Source organism: Opisthocomus hoazin, chromosome 8, assembly GCF_030867145.1.
Source record: "Opisthocomus hoazin isolate bOpiHoa1 chromosome 8, bOpiHoa1.hap1, whole genome shotgun sequence".
Classification (NCBI taxonomy): Eukaryota; Metazoa; Chordata; class Aves; order Opisthocomiformes; family Opisthocomidae; genus Opisthocomus; species Opisthocomus hoazin.
Genome location: NC_134421.1, coordinates 51,659,584 through 51,677,297, shown reverse-complemented (window position 1 = coordinate 51,677,297; position 17,714 = coordinate 51,659,584). Strand labels below are relative to the sequence as shown.

Genomic DNA, 17,714 nt, shown 5'->3' with positions numbered 1-17,714 from the left:
TTGACCACTATGACAGTATTGTTTTTTTCCTTACACCATGCATCATTTTAACATTAAGTCAATAGAACTACTCAGAGGATGTAAATTACAGAAAGCATATTTATTATTCAGGTTTTGAACTGTAGTTTTACTTAGTTCAAGGGTACAAGAGGCTAGGATACTCCAGAGAGGTAGGCAAAAAATCAGGGTAACGCAGATTCAGACAGCAAAAAAGACAGTTGCACTAATGACCCTGCGTGGCATTGCCCAGCACTCCAGATCCCTAGGGAACCAGTTCCTGTTCCTCCTCAGCCCAGGCAGGCTTCTTGCCTTGTCCCACACTACACCTGAGCTACTAAGCCCTGTGGAGAGCTGGGACAAGGATTCTGGGTGGACTAGAAGGACTTCTCTGATTTCTAAGTGCTGGGCAGTGTGGTTGGAGCAATGGTTCAGACCCAGCTGCTGGACATGCTGAAGAAAAGGCTATCGGACACGCGCAGATCAGATCTGCAGCCAGGGACACGGTGAGTTTGCGGATGCAAACACTAGGCTGTAGTGCGCAGACACAGCAAACCTGACAACCAGGGCATAGAAGACTGGGCAGGTAATTGGTGCGGTGTGCATGGAGAAGTCGTGAGGACTCTCATCTGTGCCAGATTCCATGCACTCTGTTGGAGAAACGACAGAAATGCAGCGGTCCCACCGCAGGATGCAGTGCAGGTCCTGCCGACTGCTGCTGGACTCCAGCTGGTTCTGACAGCGGCAAAAACCTGTTTTCACTGTGCTACCTAAGGTAATGTCTGTGGCACCGATACTGATCATTGCTGTTGAGAATTGACTCTGTTTCTTACGTATATTTGGATTATAATTTTTTTGAGAAATGCTGCAAGAACTTTCTCAGCTCTTTCCTTCGGTCACTTCTAAATCTCTGAGCTGAAACTAAGCCAAAATATTCATGTGTAGGCTGTAGTCAAAGCTCATTCAAAGGGGAAAAGATGATTAAGAGTTCTTGAAGAATAAAAACAGATAATTTTTCTATTTTAACTCTTTTTTGTTACTCTTTCATTATTATTAAAAACATATTTCTTATTAACTAGGCAAAGCACTGGTTGTATTTGGAGTTTTTGTCCAATCTTGTTGTTCCAGAAATTTATGTTTTGGTATCCATTAGAAAATATGCCCACGTCTGGAAATAACTGCTGGGAAATCTCCATTTGTGCGTGCCCATTCGCAAATATAAAACAGCAAAACCCACTGAAGATCGTGTTCCGGTTCTGCATTACCTTTTCTGTGATAGTTTCTTCTAACAGTGAAGAATGTCACCAGCTGAAGTCTTCTGGACACTAAGTCCTTCCAGTAAACGGACTGGAAGATCTCTTGAGGATAGGCTGATGCCCAAATTCATACCCAACAGCATCTGCCAAAAGAGATGACAAAGGCTGCCCGACCCCCGTAACTCAATATACAAAAAATAATTGACTTACGAGGCAGGTACTTCTTAGGAAGTATCCACACATCCGCACATGTGGATGCCAAGCTTGACACAGGTACACTCCCTCCACTCTCACGCGTGCTGTCTCGCCTGACAGGCTCCAATCAACAGCTACCGGTGCTCGTGCTGTGCCTGACAGTCTTATGGCAGTTGGTAGGGGCAAATCCACCCTCTCCATGGGAACGCAGAGCTGTTCCCAGGAGGACACTTCCCAGCGGTGCATTGTGAGACTCGCTTTTTCTTAGTAGGCTCAAGGGCAGAAGCTGTGTTAGTCTGCCAAGGCATATGGCTTTGCAGGGCCTGGACACTGTTTGGCTCTGTGTTCACTGGCAGCTGTGGTTTGGGACAGTGGATCAGAGAGACGCTTCATCGTTATGTGAAGGCATTGAGTATGGAGACTGAATACAGAGCATATGATGAATCTGGCAAACAAGATGAATGCTGCGTTCTCAGCCATCAACACTTAGGAGCAGCAGAACAAGACACAGCATGGTAGGTGGGATTATACTGCCTTGCTGACATGGGATGACCAGTAACAGCTCCACAATGTCTGGAGGATGTCATGGCTGGAAGGGAGGTGCTACAGTCTTTCAGGGCCATGGTACACGACTGAAGTAATCCGCTTAAGTACTGAAACAGGCTCTCAGCAATTTCCCTCTGCAGTCCAGTGCATTTAGGAGATTCAGGGTAGGGTTGGCCTGTGCATGTGGAACACAAAAGCAAAATGGCACTGGCTTGAAAACCACTGTCAAATTTGCAAAAGCACATACATACACCCATGACTTGCTTTTGTCACAGCCCGTAGCTGGAAAACTAGAGGCGGGTATTTTTTTTGTGGAGCAGAGCCTACATACTGATGGATCCCTTAGCCAAACCATCCGCCCTCGTAAGTACTACAGACTTCAGGTTAAAGCAGGCAATGGGAATTAAGGATGCCACATGGGCCCAAATTCATGCCACGCCTGACAATTCTAATGAGTAATTACTCACTGCAAAGGCATGTGCTGTTTTGTGGAGTGTGAACTGTTGTTAGACATGTTGTACTGATAGCTTACAGATTTTAAAGTGCTTCTTTTGTCTTTTGGGTTTGGGGGGTTTTTTTGGCGCTCCTGGGATGAGGGCACTGTTAATCTTTATGGAGTATTCTGTGCCTAATTAATTGTAAGGACTTAGGTAGCTGAGGGCTTTTATTTTCCTTTACAGAATAAAATATCAATTAAAATGTAAATCTCTGCGATTGCTGCCTTGGGGACATGGGGATCCCTACAATTGAACTGTGTAGATTACTCACTGTTTTCAAATACATTAAGAATAATATGCTGGCACAGCTGCTCCTTCTCATTTCCTTACAATGAAATGGACAATACCAAACATTAAAAACAAACAATGACCTGTATTAATTTTGCCAATGTCTGCAAGGGGGTTAAAATAGTCATGTAGTTAGAACAGCTGATTGCTAATAACAGTTAACGGTCCCTACCAAAAAGACTGCAACCTGATGAACAAAAACTGATGAAAAATGCAGGAGTTTCACTTACCTCCTTGCCTCTCCTCATTTCCTTTCCCTTTTGCATCTTTACTTGGACATGTGATGCAGGGCTGGCTAGAGACTACCTGGATGAGCACTGTTTCTGTCCCTTCACTTGCTTGAGCTGTCCGCCTCCCTGGAATCGTCTTCACTCTGCAGTAGCAAAAAATGGAAAGGCTAGATTAACTCCCTACTAAACATCTGCAAAGGATCTCTGCAATGAAAGCCCCATGCGTCTCTCCAGAACAAGACGCAGAGGTCAGACCCGGGCTGTGGGGAGAGGGGAGTTGTGTACTCATAACCCTGTGCAGAATCACAGACTCACAAGGCAACGTGCTGGAAGTTGCTGAGGGTGGTTGTGAACCAGCATTGCTGCCCCTCACCTTGATTCTCCTTCTTGTTCCACAGACCTGTGTGAAGTTCTCTGTTCTGTTCGTCCTGCGTTTCTCTGCCTCCTGGAACACGGCCCCTCTCCTTTGCCTCTGCGGCAGTACCTTCCACAGCTCTCTTCCTGAACAACCCCAGGGCAGCAGCAGTATGCTCTGCCTTCTGGCAGCACAGCTTATCTTGCAGATCTCAGAGCTCCCTCCAGAATCCACCCAGCCAGCAATCCTTAACAAATATACAGGAGAAGGAATCCCTCCAGTACTACTTCTGTATGTCAAGACATAGGGTTAAAACCTTCCTTCCTCTTAATACACCATTTATCTGAAGGCTGATGCGCAGAAATAGCAAGAAAACAATTCAGCATAACTGAATGCTCTGAGCAACTGTAAAATTACAACATTAGCGTTTTCCTTTAAGTTTCATTAAAGAAAATTCCAACATCCTGTAGCAGAGGAGACAAAGTGATATCCTAGGGGTTAGAGCACTTCCCTGGGAAGTGAAAAATCTGAGATTTAGGCCCTCTTCAGCCTGAAGAATTTGAATATGTGCTTCTCAATAAAATGCCTGATTGTGCGACAAAATAGGCTACAACAGCGGAGTTCTCCATCCGTCCTGCTGAAGCAGAGCCAACGCGCAGCAGAGTGCCAGCTGAATGGGACCAGGGAAAGGGGACAAGCAGCAGGGTACCTGTGTGTAGCGCAGTGAGACGAGGACTCCCAGCAGTTTATGAGTCCTGGAGAGTTTTGTTCCTTGCTCCAAATGATTTTTACGTATTTTAGCTTGTGATGCTCAAACAAGCAGGACTAGCAGCAGAAATCAGGACTCTCACCCTTTCACTTAGGGTTTAATGAAAAAAAAAAAGCCATCATCATCTTATCTGTACTTCCTTGTTCGTTTGCATTACGAGTTTACTTCAACTTTGAAAGCTCCTTGCTACACTGGACTGGCATTATGACAGCCTTCCATGTGACACTTAATACCACTGCCTGGCAGGATGAAGCCTTTACTGTGCAAGCTCCAGCCTGGAGTTTGAAAGAATGTTGCTGATTGCAGTCTGTATTGAGGAAAGCAGTTAAGCATGTGCTGTGCTTTCTTTTGTCAGAATTGGAAATTTTGAAGCAGGAGACGAAAACAAGAAACAAGCTGTCTTCTGGCAACAGAAAGATACAAGTGTAAAAACACCATCAGCTCAATACACAATACATTTATGTCATTAGTCTCCTCTGAAGTAACACAAACGGCCATAATTAAATTCAAATAAAATTTTAAGACGCTGGCTTCTTTCTTTTTTTCCCCTTGGTGTTAGTTTCTGTACCGTGGTAGGCTCTCTCTGAATGTCTCTTCAGTCCCACGTCAGTGTGTCGTCTCCAGGTCCCACGCTCCGTCATGCCCAACCTTTCTAACGCCGTGCGCATTTCCTGTCATGAGCAATCTGTCTGCAGCTGCAGTCTCTGCTGCTGAAGCATTTGAGCACTGTATCTCGCTGTCTTCAGCCACAGCATTGAGGCCCCACAAAACTTGGACTCCATACAGCCTTTTGGCTTGCACCACTCTACGATCTCTTGACTCCCCAATCGTCAATGCCACAGTGATGTTAGAATAAAACCACTAGGTTAACGCTGCAAGAGGTCCCACGTCACAGCACACAACAGTACTCCCTGTTTCACCGCCTTGGTTGTTGTGGATAACTAGGTGGGAAGTCTTCGGAAAATGAAATGGTTTTAGCTTTTGGCATACAAAATAGCTTATAAAATAATGATCACGTGTCTGACTTCTCCTTTGGATTGGAGACCTAAGATGTAACTGATTAACAGCTACAATGTTTATTGATTAATCAACACACCTTCACTGGTTAATGAACAAATGTCTAAGATTAGCAGTGCCCATTCACAACTGCATCAGTACAAACACAACAATTCTGAGTTACAATTCTATTGCCTGTTAGCACTACTAGTAGTAATTCACAATCATATTACAACGAAGAATCTTATAAATCGCATGCAGGCCCTATCACATCACAACTCTGTTGCCTTCCCTTCTCCACTTAGTGTGAGGGCACAAGCCCGTCCCTCCTCACCCCACCCTTGCACACCTCATCTTTCAGACACAGGCCTAATGGGAGTCCAGCGGGTTGTCCCAAGGGATCCTGGGGCATCCTGGGGGGCCTGGGGCCACAGGTCAGCTTTACCACTGGAGGTGTCCATACTTCTGCGACCAGAATATCCCTTCTTTGTTCTCCGCTGGATTATATCTAATTCCTATTATTTTTATTATTTCCTGTTTTTGATCCTGGTTTATTTCCTAGCATGGCCAGCAGGTCGAGGGAGTCTATTCTGCCCCTCTGCTCTGCTCTGGTGAGACCCCACCTGGAGTACTGCGTCCAGCTCTGGAGCCCCCAGCACAAGAACGATGTGGAGCTGTTGGAGCGGTTCCAGAGGAGGGCCACAAAAGTTATCAGAAGGCTGGAACACCTATCCTGTGAGGACAGGCTGAGAGAGTTGGGGTTGTTCAGCCTGGAGGAGAGAAGGCTCTGGGCAGACCTTATTGTGGCCTTCCAGTGCTTAAAGGGGGCTTCTGAAAAAGCTGGAGAGGGACTATTTACAAGGGCATGTAGCGATAGGACAAGGCGCAATGGTTTTAAACTGAAAGAGGGCAGATTTACATCAGATATAAGGAAGAAATTCTTCACTGTGAGGGTGGTGAGGCACTGGCACAGGTTGCCCAGAGAAGCTGTGGATGCCCACTCCTTGGCAGCGTTCCAGGCCAGGCTGGATGGGGCTTTGAGCAACCTGGTGTAGTGAAAGATGTCCCTGCCCATGACAGGGGGGTTGGACTAGATGATCTATAAGGTTCCTCCCAACCCAAACCATTCTATTATTCTATGATTCTCCTCCTGAATTATTTTAATTTCTAATGTTTATTCCTTATTTTCCTGAGCCCACCTTTTCATCAACCCTGCACCCACCCCTTCTCTGCCTAGACTCCTCTCAGACAAACAGGACCTATTTAATGACCTGCTCCTAATTATTTTTTCCTCATTGGTCCCAATGCTGCTACATCTGCACCCAAATTTGGTGTTTCTGACACTCTTATCTAGGAAGTTTTGCTCCAATATGGTATTACTCGTACTGTTATCTAGATAGTCCCAAGACTCCCTTCAGACCCTTTCACTCAAGCTGGTTACATTTCATCTATATCACAATTTTTTGGACAGAATTATCTTATCTTACTTTAGCCTTGACTTCCCTCCTAACTCTAATTAAGCCAAGCAGTTTCTTGTTTTATGCAGAGGCTGCTTGCATACCAGAGCAACAGAATAACCCATTTTGTGCTCGCACAGTCTCTCTGCCCTTGAACACTTTCAGTCGCCCTCCTGGTTCCCGTGGCAGGCATCAGCTGGTTTTGAAGCCGTGTTTGAGCAGGGCCTCTTTCTTACTCACTGTATGGCCCTGCAAATGCCAGTGCTTCCACCCAAGTGCATCCCTGCACATGGCAAGCAGACAGTGCAGAAGTTGCTATGAGAATGTCTCGCTACTTCAAAGCCTCACCACAGGCATTTCTTAGCACAAGAGGACACAAAGAGGACATCAAGAGAAAGCCAGAAATCAGTCTCCTACAGCCTGCGCCACTGACATTGTCTTCCTGCAGTGATCTCTCCCTCCCTCTGCACAGCAGAAAGAAGCTGAAGTAGAAGCAGCAGGAGGGCAAGCAAGCAGCCGGCCAGCCCAGCACCCTGCTGTAACCAGCCAGGCCTGCAGGGTCAGCACCATCTCCTGCTACCTGCACGAGCCTCTTTTGCTTGGACGTGTCACCAACACTCAGTAGCCAGGAAAGGGAAAGGGACCTGGAATCAGTACTCCTTCTCCAAGCATTTTAATGAGGCTGGTTGTGTAATCTCCTCATACCTTCTCACTTGATCTCAATGGAAGGGATTGATGGCTCACTGCTGCTTGAGAAATAATATGCAGCACAGTGAGCTGAAGCTTTTCAGGTCCAGCTGAATAGGATTCCCCAGGGAACTGTGGGACTGGGAGAACAAGAGGCATAAACAATCCCAGAAAAGATCCACTTGCAAGGAGACATGCATTGCTGCAAAAAATACTTCTCCGATGTCAGCAACAGTATGACATCTTACTGTTACGAGTCAGTTTTTCTCGACAGGGAGCACAGAGCCTTCTCTTACTGCCAAAGCCTCATCTCTGCCACAGCCAGGCTGCACTGCCAGTTGCCACTTTTCACTATCATCTGGCATCTCACTTCACTTTACTGCCAAAACACTCACCTCGACGCTAAGGCTCGCTGCCACTGCTCGCTGCCATCTGCCAGTTCCCATTGCCAGCCCTACACAGTCTCGTCTCCCAGGTGCACTGGTGAAGGCACGGCTGCCCTCACCAAAGGCGCGACTGCTGCTCACGCTGACGGACAGCAGTGTCTGGAGAGCTGTGGCAGCATGGACTGCAAACCCAGCCTAGCGACAGCATCCGTGGAGCCCTGGGAGCAGCTGGTCTGCGCGAGGGTCACACTGCCGCACGCCACTGCTCCGTGAGTAAGGCCATCCCGAGGTGGGCTGGCGGGCTACAGGCTACGCGGATTAGAGTCACAGCCAACGCTGAAGGCAAGAAACGCCCCACAGCTGCTTCCCAGTCCTTCTGCTCTTCAAGGGTGTTATCAGGGAAGCTGCACCCTTTCCATAAGGACATCCTGAGGGACTGCACGAAGGATTCACGGTAGCGTGACCGATGGTAAAGCCAGCAGATTAAAAGGCAGCGATTCCCAAGTGACTAGGAACAGACAAGACAGCATGCAGTCACCCTTGGGGAAAAGGCTAAGCTGGGACACGCTGTAACACAAGAGAAGGTGAGTGGGATTCATGTCTAAACTCTGGACACCCACAATGTGGAAATGATTGATATAATTTTGAAGAGGACATCTGTATTTGGTCGCATGAACTGCACCGTTACATTTACTTCCTTCTCCTCCTACACGATTCAGGAATAGTATGCTGCAATGTCTAGCTCAGATGCATTCATGTTTGAATAGCTAAATCTCACCCTGCATCTAGAGGCAGTCTATTCTCTGCTTCGAAGGCAAATTCTGGAGGCTCCCTGCCAGAATTCACAATCTCTCACTTTTACTCACTTGCTTTTAAATTTCTGAACTTTCAGAACTTTGGAAAACAAAATTTTAAAAAGCCACACACTTTACCTTCAAGAATGAATATATTCTATATGATAACACCAAATGATTTCTTCAAACTGTCTAAAAATAATACTCCTTTTTTGATCTTTTGTTAGAACTAATTAGAATTCATTCACATGGCTTTCCACTTTGATCTGTAAATCAATTTCTGACCTTACCAGCAGCTTGTGAAATATTTATTAGCACAGGATTACTATCACAGCCTGATTATTGTCTAGATTATCCAGCAGCATACATGCCAGCATGTTACTGCTGAGAAACTCGGCTATGGTGTTTGTCTGTAAATCACGACAGTAATTTTCTGTGTCCCAGTCTCTGCCCCACTACAGGTTTCTGTTTACCCACATGTTTTGGTTTGGCAGTGCAGTTCCATCTTGACTGTCTCTTTGGCTTGCTATACAGACATAATCTTGGCAAGCAAGATTACAAAATCGATATGATTTAATCAAATAATGGTATTATAATGAAGCAACCTTCAAAAGAGAAATTTAAATTATTCATGGATGTCATATTTATTTTAAAAACAGAGTGTTTGATTTATGGTTTTTTTCTACGCTAGTGGGACTCCTTGCATATTAAAGTGGAACTAGATATAATTTAGGGAGAAGATACAATAGACGTCTACAAAAGCATAGGTGTCATGGAAAAGACGGACAGGGATTGATCCAAATACCTTCCCATAACTAAGGCCCATCAAATTAAACTATGTTTGAAACAAACAGAACAAGGTGGTTTTGATACAACAGGCTGTAAGCCTGTGGAATTCCTTAACAAAAGAGGTTGTGGATGCCCGAAATTTGCACAGTGCCAAGGGGAGACCAGAAAAAATACTCTGAGAAGAGAACTTTTGGGGGTTATTACACCATCACAAGCTCAGGAAAGTCTCTGAACATAGTTGGAAGCTGGGACAGTGTTAGCGAAAAGATATCAACTATCAACACAGGCTGCCTCATTTTTATGCTTAATTGTCCAGTTACAGCCACAGTGGGAGATATAATACGGGACTAGACGTATGCAGGATGGCTGCTCCTATGTTGTTCAAGTTCATAGATGTTTACACCGAGCTTCCTCAGACATGGTTACTAAAGGCTGGCATTATTTCCTCATGGGAAAACATGAGGAAGCACCAAGAGTCAGCATCTAGACAGCAGACAAGTGGTAAGGGCTTAGGCAGGGGAATATGGGAGGAGAAATACCACAGGAAGCCTCTGAAAACAAAACGGAAGCAGCCTGTTTTGAATTAATTAACTGGACGGGCGAAAGAGAGGACTTAAAAAGGAGATGACAAAGTGAAGATTAGGATAATGGTCTTTCAGCAACATTCTCAACGAGCGGGACAACAAGACTGCCAATAGCAGAGAAAAGCGTGGTGAAACGATCACGACATCGAAAGTCTGAGCAAAAGTGTTGCAGCAGATGAGCTGTGCTGCCTCAGGCTATCAGTCCACCTCGCTCAATATCATCCCTCTGGCAGCAGCAGTAACAAGTGCACGAGGAGTTTCAGTTGTTTCTTGTTAGAATGGAAAGCCTGTGTGTTAGGGCTGATAAAATACACACATTGAATCACAGAATAGTTTGGGCTGGTAGAGGTCATCTAGTCCAACTCCCCAGCAGTGAGCAGGGCCATCTTCAACTGGATCAGGTTGCTCAGTCTGCTGCAATGTGACCCTGAACATTTCCAGGGATAGGGCATCTACCACCTCTCTGGGCAACCTGTTCCAGTGCTTCACCACTCTCCTTGTAAAAAATTTCATCCATGTATCTAGTCTAAATCTACCCCCTATCTAGCCTGAATCTACCCTCAACATAGCTCAAACATGGCGAGAGATTTGGTGCACCCATCCCCCACCTCAGGCAGGAAGGATTGTTGAGGCTTGAGGCCTGACCCAGCAACCGTCCCCCCACTCCCCACATGTGGGAACAACACAGGCTGTACTCCATTCCCAAGTTCACCGCACCCGGCTCTTCACTGCTCTCCCTCCTGCCTCGCCCTGCCTGCTCTCCTGCCTGGGATACAGCTGGTGACCTGCTGCGCTACACCGTGAGTACCCACTGCACCTGGGCAAGGGGGTGAGAAGATGTTACCTCTCCTCCCTGTCCTCTGCCCGTGAGGCAGATACTGCGTGTTGGCCCTTACAGAGGACCAACAGAGCCACAGAGCCTACAGAGGGTGAGAAGCAGGGAAAATGAAAGAAGTGATGGCGACAGCTTCAGGTTTAGGCTTTCCTGCCTTCTCATCCTCAGGGCTCTTCAGGAGCATGTGGAACTGACAGCTTTGTGTCTGCTGCCCAGGATCCTTCAGCAGGCCTGTCACCACCAGGACATCCATCTTGCCTTGCTCATTACATTCCTGCCTGGATGGAAGGACCCCTGCCAAGAAGTGTTATTTAAAGCCTGCACCCAAAATTTAAACTTGAATAACAAGCAGGATCATCATATTGTTCACAGTGACTGGGGAACGGGAAACTTCAAGGCAAAGATGAAATTCTCTGCCTTACACTGCGTTGCAGATGACAACTGCAAACCTTTGAGAGAAATGTCAGCAATATCTGTTTAAGCGTATCTCTGGTTTTCATCTAAGTACTTCTAAATATAAAATCCATAAACAACTTGAGAAGGAGGAACTGTGACCTGGAGCTTTTGTCTGAATGCCGCAGCTGCTGGCTATGATGCAGCATGGGTGTCCTCCTTTGATGCTGTGTGGTCCAGCTTTTGCCCAGAGACCATTACTATGGGATTTGTTCCCATCCCGTTCCAAAGCTGGACAGCAAGGCTGGTCACCTCTGTGAAGACACAAGCCTGAACTCCATTAGGCTGAGGCAAGCTGAAAGCTGTCCTCTGCCATTTCTGGCAAGCTCTCTACCCCTTAGGCTGCTCTATCAGGCGTGATTAACCCCACACGAGCTTTAAAAAGCAAGCAACTGGAAAGGTTTCTGATGGGAGCGCCTAAACCCTGACGTGCTCTCAGGTTCAAGACCTTCAGGGCACCTTCAGGGCTCAGCCTCCTCGGGTGAGGGTCTCCCCTTCCCTCACAGGCCACCGGGCCGCGGGAGGCACCGCCGTGCCCGGGCCTGAGCTCCGCTGCAGAGGAGGGGAGGGGAGAGGAACCCGGACCTCCTCTTGCCGGGGTCACCCGTCCCCGCCGCCTCCAGATCTCCTCCAGAGCCTGCCTGCCTTCCTCCTCCTCCTCTCCCCGCCCGCCCCCGCGCCCCTCAGCTAGCTGCAACGGCCGCCGCGCGCGCCCGCGGAGCCGCCCCGGCGCATGCGCGCTGCCGCCGCACGGTGGCTCCTGCAGGGGGGCGGCTGCCGCCCGGGGCCGCCGCCGCGACGTGTTGCGCGCCCGCACCCGCATGGGCCGCGCCCGCACCGGCCGCTCCCGGCTCCGCGGGCTCCAGCTGCTCGCTCCGAGACCTGAAGCGACCTCTGCTTTCCCGCAGCTCATCCCGCGGCTGCGCTCGCCGCCTCCCTCCTCCTCCTCCTCCTCCCCGCGGCAGCCCTCAGCGCATCGCTCGCCTCCCGCCCGCAACCCGGAGCGGCTGCGGAGGTGCGGGGACCTTTCCCCGGCGGGGAGGTTCCGGCGTGAATTGATTTCGCGGCTTCCCCTACGAGTCTCGTCGGTTTTGCTCACCGTCCCCCTGGGAACCGAGGAAGCCGCCAGGTAAATGCCCCCCCTCCTTTGCCCGCAGCGCTTCGACGGAGGCAGCTCCAGTCTGGTGGCATGGCTGCTGGGGGCTGCGGCTGCGCCGGGGGGGGGGGGGGACGCTGCCCTCCGCGGGGGGCAGCGTCCCTCCCCCCCCGCCCCCCGCATCCCCGCCGTTACCGCTGTCGGTGTTGTCCCCGCAGGCCGGGCGGGCGCCGCCCGCAAGCCAGCCCGCCGCAGCGAGCCGCCCGCCCCGGGGGAGGCCCGGCGGCTTGAGGCCGCCCGCCGCCGCTTATGCAACACATCATCGATAACCACCCCGACATGGCCACCGCGCTGCTGGCGGGAGAGAAGCTGAAGGAGCTCATCCTGCCCGGGCAGCAGGATGACAAGGCGGGAGCGCTGGCGGCTCTGCTCCTCCAGCTGAAGCTGGAGCTGCCCTTCGACCGCGTGGTCACCATCGGCACCGTCCTCATCCCCATCCTCCTCGTCACGCTCGTCTTCACCAAGAACTTCGCCGGTAAGGGCGGCGGGACGCTGGCAGCGGGCGGGGCGGACTTTGGCGCTGAGGGGGCCACTCCCTAATGGCCGTCAACGCTGAGGGGACGGCTGCCGCCCCTCACCTTCGCGCCTTGGCGGGCGGCGGCATCGCAGCGGCCGGCACTCCCTGACAGCCATGGGCGCTGAGGGGATGGCCGCTGCCCCTCGCCTTGGTCGAGCGCCTTTCCCCACCGGTGGGGAGGGGACCCCGGCCACCCCAGCTCAGCGAGCTGGCTCCGGTCTCTGGCACGGGAAGGTGTCCGCTGCCCTGCAGCAAATGGGAGTGGGTGACACCAGGTGCGGTTTTATGCTGTGTGAGGTGGGTCCTCAGCCAGAGCCTGGTTGACTTCAGGCATTGTCCAGACGTTAACTCGGGCGTCTACGTGAGCGTTTAACTGGCCTGCTAGGGAGGGGCAGCTGCTTTCGTGGAGGCTGATGGAACGTATGGAGGTACAGGCACACTGTGCTTTGCCCCGTGTTGTGATGGTGGAAATCACTGGTGTCGGTTCCTGTTGAAGGCCTACATCTTGCATGCAGCGGGTGGCAGTTTAAAAAGCCTGGTCTGATTGCCAGTCACTGCCAATGTGGAGTCCTTCCAGTACAGGAAGGTCAAGTTTTGATGAGTCTTGAAAATTACTGACCCAGTAAACTGTTGTGACACTTCTTGGGCCATTAGTGTGTATATAAACATTGTTTTACTTTCTGAAGTATAAGCTTGATGAGTGTAGCTGCCAGTGAATGACTGCGTTTAAGATCCCCTGAAGCTCCATGGTGAAGATCCATGGGAAATTATTAGTGCTTTAACGTACAGGACTGACCTGGAAGTCTGTAGCTTGTAAGGTTAGTGAGAACTGGCTGTATTCAATCAGTCGAAAGATACCGAAATCAGGCTTTTGCTTTGCACGCTGCTTTGGGATTGACTTCCAACACTTACGTCATCTTAATACTTGTTTTCATTATGACATAAATTACCTAGAAGAATAACTGCTTCCAAATGGAGTCTTGAAATTTTTCTTAGAGTTAAAATTTTTTGAGTCTGCCTTGGTTTTTAAACATACGGTTGCATAGATCAAGATCTTCAGCCACAGTTAATGATAAAAGCCTCATTTTTTGGGTGTTCATCTGGAGGTGTCTCAAAGACACCAAATTTTCAGGGCATGCTGAGCTTGCTGAACGTCTGAAAACCGTCTCTTCCTAGTGACTGAAAGGCGGGATTCAAGGTCACCTTCAGTGATGCCCTGTAGAATACAAAAGTTTTTGGGATCCCTTCCTCTATTTGGTTTGTGGAGAAGTTGACTAATACAAAGGCAATCCTACAGAAGCTCACAAGAGTGCGTACTTATATATGTGCCTTCATACTGTTTGAGATGTACAGGTTTGAACTTCAGTAGGCCTAACGATAACTTTGGGTGCAGGAAAGGTCACGCCCCCCTGTAAATGCATGTGCCTTTACCTTGTGTGAGTTTCCTAGCAGAAGTCCTTTGATGACTCACTGCTTGTGCAGACAGCAGTAAGTTGTTCCATGTGAACAAATCCTGCGAGACTGCAGATGGCGGAGGAAGCCTCAAGTCTCAGAGACTCGGATTAATACAGTGGATGTCCCTCTGCAAGGCTAAACTGTGGTCCACACAAGTACATGGAAGAGAGGGAGTGTACTGAATTTCCGCATTTGAGTTTATTTTATGCTGTGGAAGACTGTTTTCCAGGCTGGTGGTTGTGTTCCAAATTTGTTTTTCGGAAGTACCAAAAGCAGTATCATTTGTGTATACTTACGGACTGTGCGTGGTCATTTGAGCCAGTAAGACAGAGTGGCAACCTATTGTGTCCTGCCACGGCAAAGCTTACAAGGCAACGCAGAAAACACCCTTATGTCTTTGGAAAAATGTGGAACAACATTCTTCTGTCATATGATGTCATGTGTTTGTTCAGATGGTCTGCAGTTAGAAAAATGAGAAAAAGGAAAAAATTAAAGATAACAAGAGAATGTAACACAAACACTGTGAGGGTCTGATGAATCACAGAATCACAGAATGGTAGGGGTTGGAAGGGACCTCTGTGGGTCATCTAGTCCAACCCTCCTGCCAAAGCAGGGTCACCTACAGTAGGCTGCACAGGACCTTGTCCAGATGGGTCTTGAATATCTCCAGAGAAGGAGACTCCACAACGTCTCTGGGCAGCCTGTTCCAGTGCTCCGTCACCCTCAGAGGGAAGAAGTTCTTCCTCATGTTCAGACGGAACTTCCTGTGCCTCAGTTTGTGCCCATTGCCCCTTGTCCTGTCACTGGGCACCACTGAAAAGAGCTTGGCCCCATCCTCCTGACACCCACCTAAACTAAATAGATTCCTTTTTGGACTGGAGTTGAAGAGCTTAGGATTAGTGGATTCAATTCTGCTTCCACAGAGTTCAAGAGCAAAACTCCCATTAATTTTAATGTGACCAGAATCAGGTGTGACTCTGTTACCAAAACAGTACGTACTCAGACTTCTTTACTAAGTCGAGCTTGTCCCAAGACACTGGCAGTGGTAATAACAGTAGTCCAGCTGAATACATCCTTACTCCTGATTCTGCAGTTTGTGTTCTGTTTTCACCCATGCACTGCCATTGATGTTCAAAAAAATCTATCTCTGTTTGCTTGCTTTGCTGAAATAATAGGTAGGAAAAGTGCAAACTTTGCTGACAAAGTTGAGTAAGGTTCCTGCTGCCCCTTTGGTTGTGAATATCGTAGTACCTTCCCAAACTTTGCTTTGGGCCCTCGTGGGCATCAGTTACTGCTTCAGAACAGGAAATAAAAACTGACGCTTATCGTTATTCCAGTGCAAGCCATGGAAAGCTATGAGAACAATCACCTTTTCTGGGGGTCTATCTTGTTTTATTTAATCAGTGTTGGTAAAGCTCTTGGAACAGTGGGGTGTGCACTGGAGACATAGAAGCGTAGTTATCAAAAAGCAGTGGTTGCTCACAAAACTTTTTGCTGAGGATTGGAAGAATCTGCATCACGAGCGTGTAGAGGAGATAAGAGCCTCTTGTTTCTCTGATCTACTTTTGAGTTTCTGTGTGTGGGATCAAACGTAGCTTAAAGTGTAGTCAAGAGCAACTTGACGGTGAGAGCACGGTGAGAGCTGCTTGGCCAAGGGGGTGGGCATCCTGCCTTGGGGATGTGCAGAAGGCACCCCATCATCGCAGGGAATCTGGGCATCCTGGGGCAGTGCTAAGCCTGGTGGGGGCAGAGGCTGCGGTGAAGCACGTACAAAGGCCACATTCAGCCCCACAACACAGGACAAAGGAAGAGGGTATTATTTATTTTGAAAGGCAGTAACTAACAACCATAAAAATTAGTATGTCTGTGGTATAATATATTGTATACTGTAGTTTGCCTGTGGGTGAAGATAAAGTTACTGAGTTAATTATGTTGTTTCAATGCCACGGGCAAAGTTGTTGTGTAGGTTAATGCATTTGCTATTCATGTAGGTGATTTGTTTGTCCTTGCATTGGAGTGTTCTGATCTTTACATCACATTTGAGAAATTAAATCACAAATTTCTGTTTTAGTAGCGTAAAAGGCAAGACCTAATTGTTTAGCAGATACTGTGCTGATTTTCTGAATAAATCACAATCCAGCTGAACTTAATGTGTTACAAAAGGCTTTAAATTAGGTATTGGGCTTTTCTTCTATTATGTGTATCATAAAATAATAGAATGGGTTGGGTTGGAAGGGACCTTATAGATCATCTAGGTCCAGCCCCTCTGGCACGGACAGGGACAGCTTCCACCACACCAGGTTGCTCAAAGCCTCATCCAACCTGGCCTTGAACACTTCCAGGGAGGGGGCATCCGCAGCTTCTTTGAGCAACCTGTTCCAGTGACTCACCACCCTCACAGTGAAGAATTTCTTCCTTATGTCCGATCTAAAGCTACCCGCTTTCAGTTTAAAACCACTGTGCCTTGTCCTGTCCCTGCAGGCCCTGGTACAGCCCCCTCTCCGTCCTTCCTGTAGGCCCCCTTCAGGTACTGGAAGGCTGCTATAAGGTCACCCTGGAACCTTCTCTTCTCCAGGCTGAACAACCCCAACTCTCTCAGCCTGTCCTCATTGGAGAGGTGTTCCCGCCCCCGAGCATTTTCGGGACCCTCCCTCTGGACTCGCTCCAGCAGATCTTTCTTGTACTGGGGACCCCAGAGCTGGATGCAGTACTCCCAAGTGGGGGGCCTTAAGGGAGTGGAGGAGAAGGGGAGGATCACCTCCCTCAACCTGCTGGCCACGGTCCTTGTTATGCAGCCCAGGATGCTTACAGTGTCCTTACACTATGACTTGTCATTAAAAAAAAAAATGGGCTGTCATCCTTGGTTCACTTTTGCCCTATAAATGGGTCTGTAACGTAACCAAATTTATTGGGATATAAAATTTTGTGTCCAAACTTCACTCCCTGATGGCAGTGCGTTTTGGGTGAAATTGAGCTCTCTGCAGAGGGAAGGTGTAGGGCATACACATCACTAGGATGTGCTCCTGAGAGTTAAACTCAGGCTGCAAGGGAGTAAGTAAGAGTTTGACTATTGGTGTTGATGGGGACAGGACTTCACTCTGATGGCTGAAGTCAGATACAATTCTTGCACTGGCCCTCTGCAAAGAAATGCATACAGCATTTCCTTGCACTGCCTGAACTTTTTTTCGTAAGAGAAAAGAAAGTAACTCAGCTAACCTCTTACGTTATTGTTTCGGGTTCTCCCAATTCCCCTTTAATGTTTTTCAGGCAAACCAGTATGATTCCAGAAAGAACACCTGTAGAAAGTTAATTAAAATAAATCCATGTACCATATTTATCCTCGGCATGCAGTTGTTCCTAAATGACTTTATGATAATAATCAGCTAACCCACACAAAGCAAGCCTACATGAGTACCCACAAGAGAAGAATGAGTATTGTTTCCCTTTCTAAAACTCACCTGTGGACAGACTT

The 17,714-nt window shown here is 48.3% G+C and overlaps 1 protein-coding gene and 1 long non-coding RNA gene across 11 annotated transcripts in view; one reads left to right on the top strand and one right to left on the bottom strand.

Moving 5' to 3' along the window:
• LOC142362176 (uncharacterized) overlaps nucleotides 1-12,468 on the bottom strand; it is a 25,689-nt gene extending 13,221 nt beyond the window's left edge. For 4 of the 7 annotated variants that reach the window (XR_012764754.1, XR_012764753.1, XR_012764755.1 and 1 more), the window contains exons 1-3: nucleotides 12,214-12,468; nucleotides 3,010-3,152; nucleotides 1,263-2,169 (exon numbers count right to left, since the gene is read on the bottom strand). This is a non-coding gene — a long non-coding RNA (uncharacterized LOC142362176). Of the gene's footprint in view, nucleotides 1-81; nucleotides 2,170-3,009; nucleotides 3,153-12,213 lie in introns of those variants that run through there. The other 3 variants (XR_012764756.1, XR_012764757.1, XR_012764751.1) reach the window with 3 other exon arrangements.
• The window catches only part of PANX2 (pannexin 2), a 23,736-nt gene continuing 17,931 nt past the window's right edge, over nucleotides 11,910-17,714 (top strand). For 2 of the 4 annotated variants that reach the window (XM_075428261.1, XM_075428263.1), the window contains exons 1-2: nucleotides 11,910-12,243; nucleotides 12,429-12,745. In XM_075428261.1, the coding sequence (XP_075284376.1) occupies nucleotides 12,520-12,745 (226 nt within the window). In that variant the 5' untranslated portion in view covers nucleotides 11,910-12,243; nucleotides 12,429-12,519. Of the gene's footprint in view, nucleotides 12,244-12,428; nucleotides 12,746-17,714 lie in introns of those variants that run through there. The other 2 variants (XR_012764750.1, XM_075428262.1) reach the window with 2 other exon arrangements.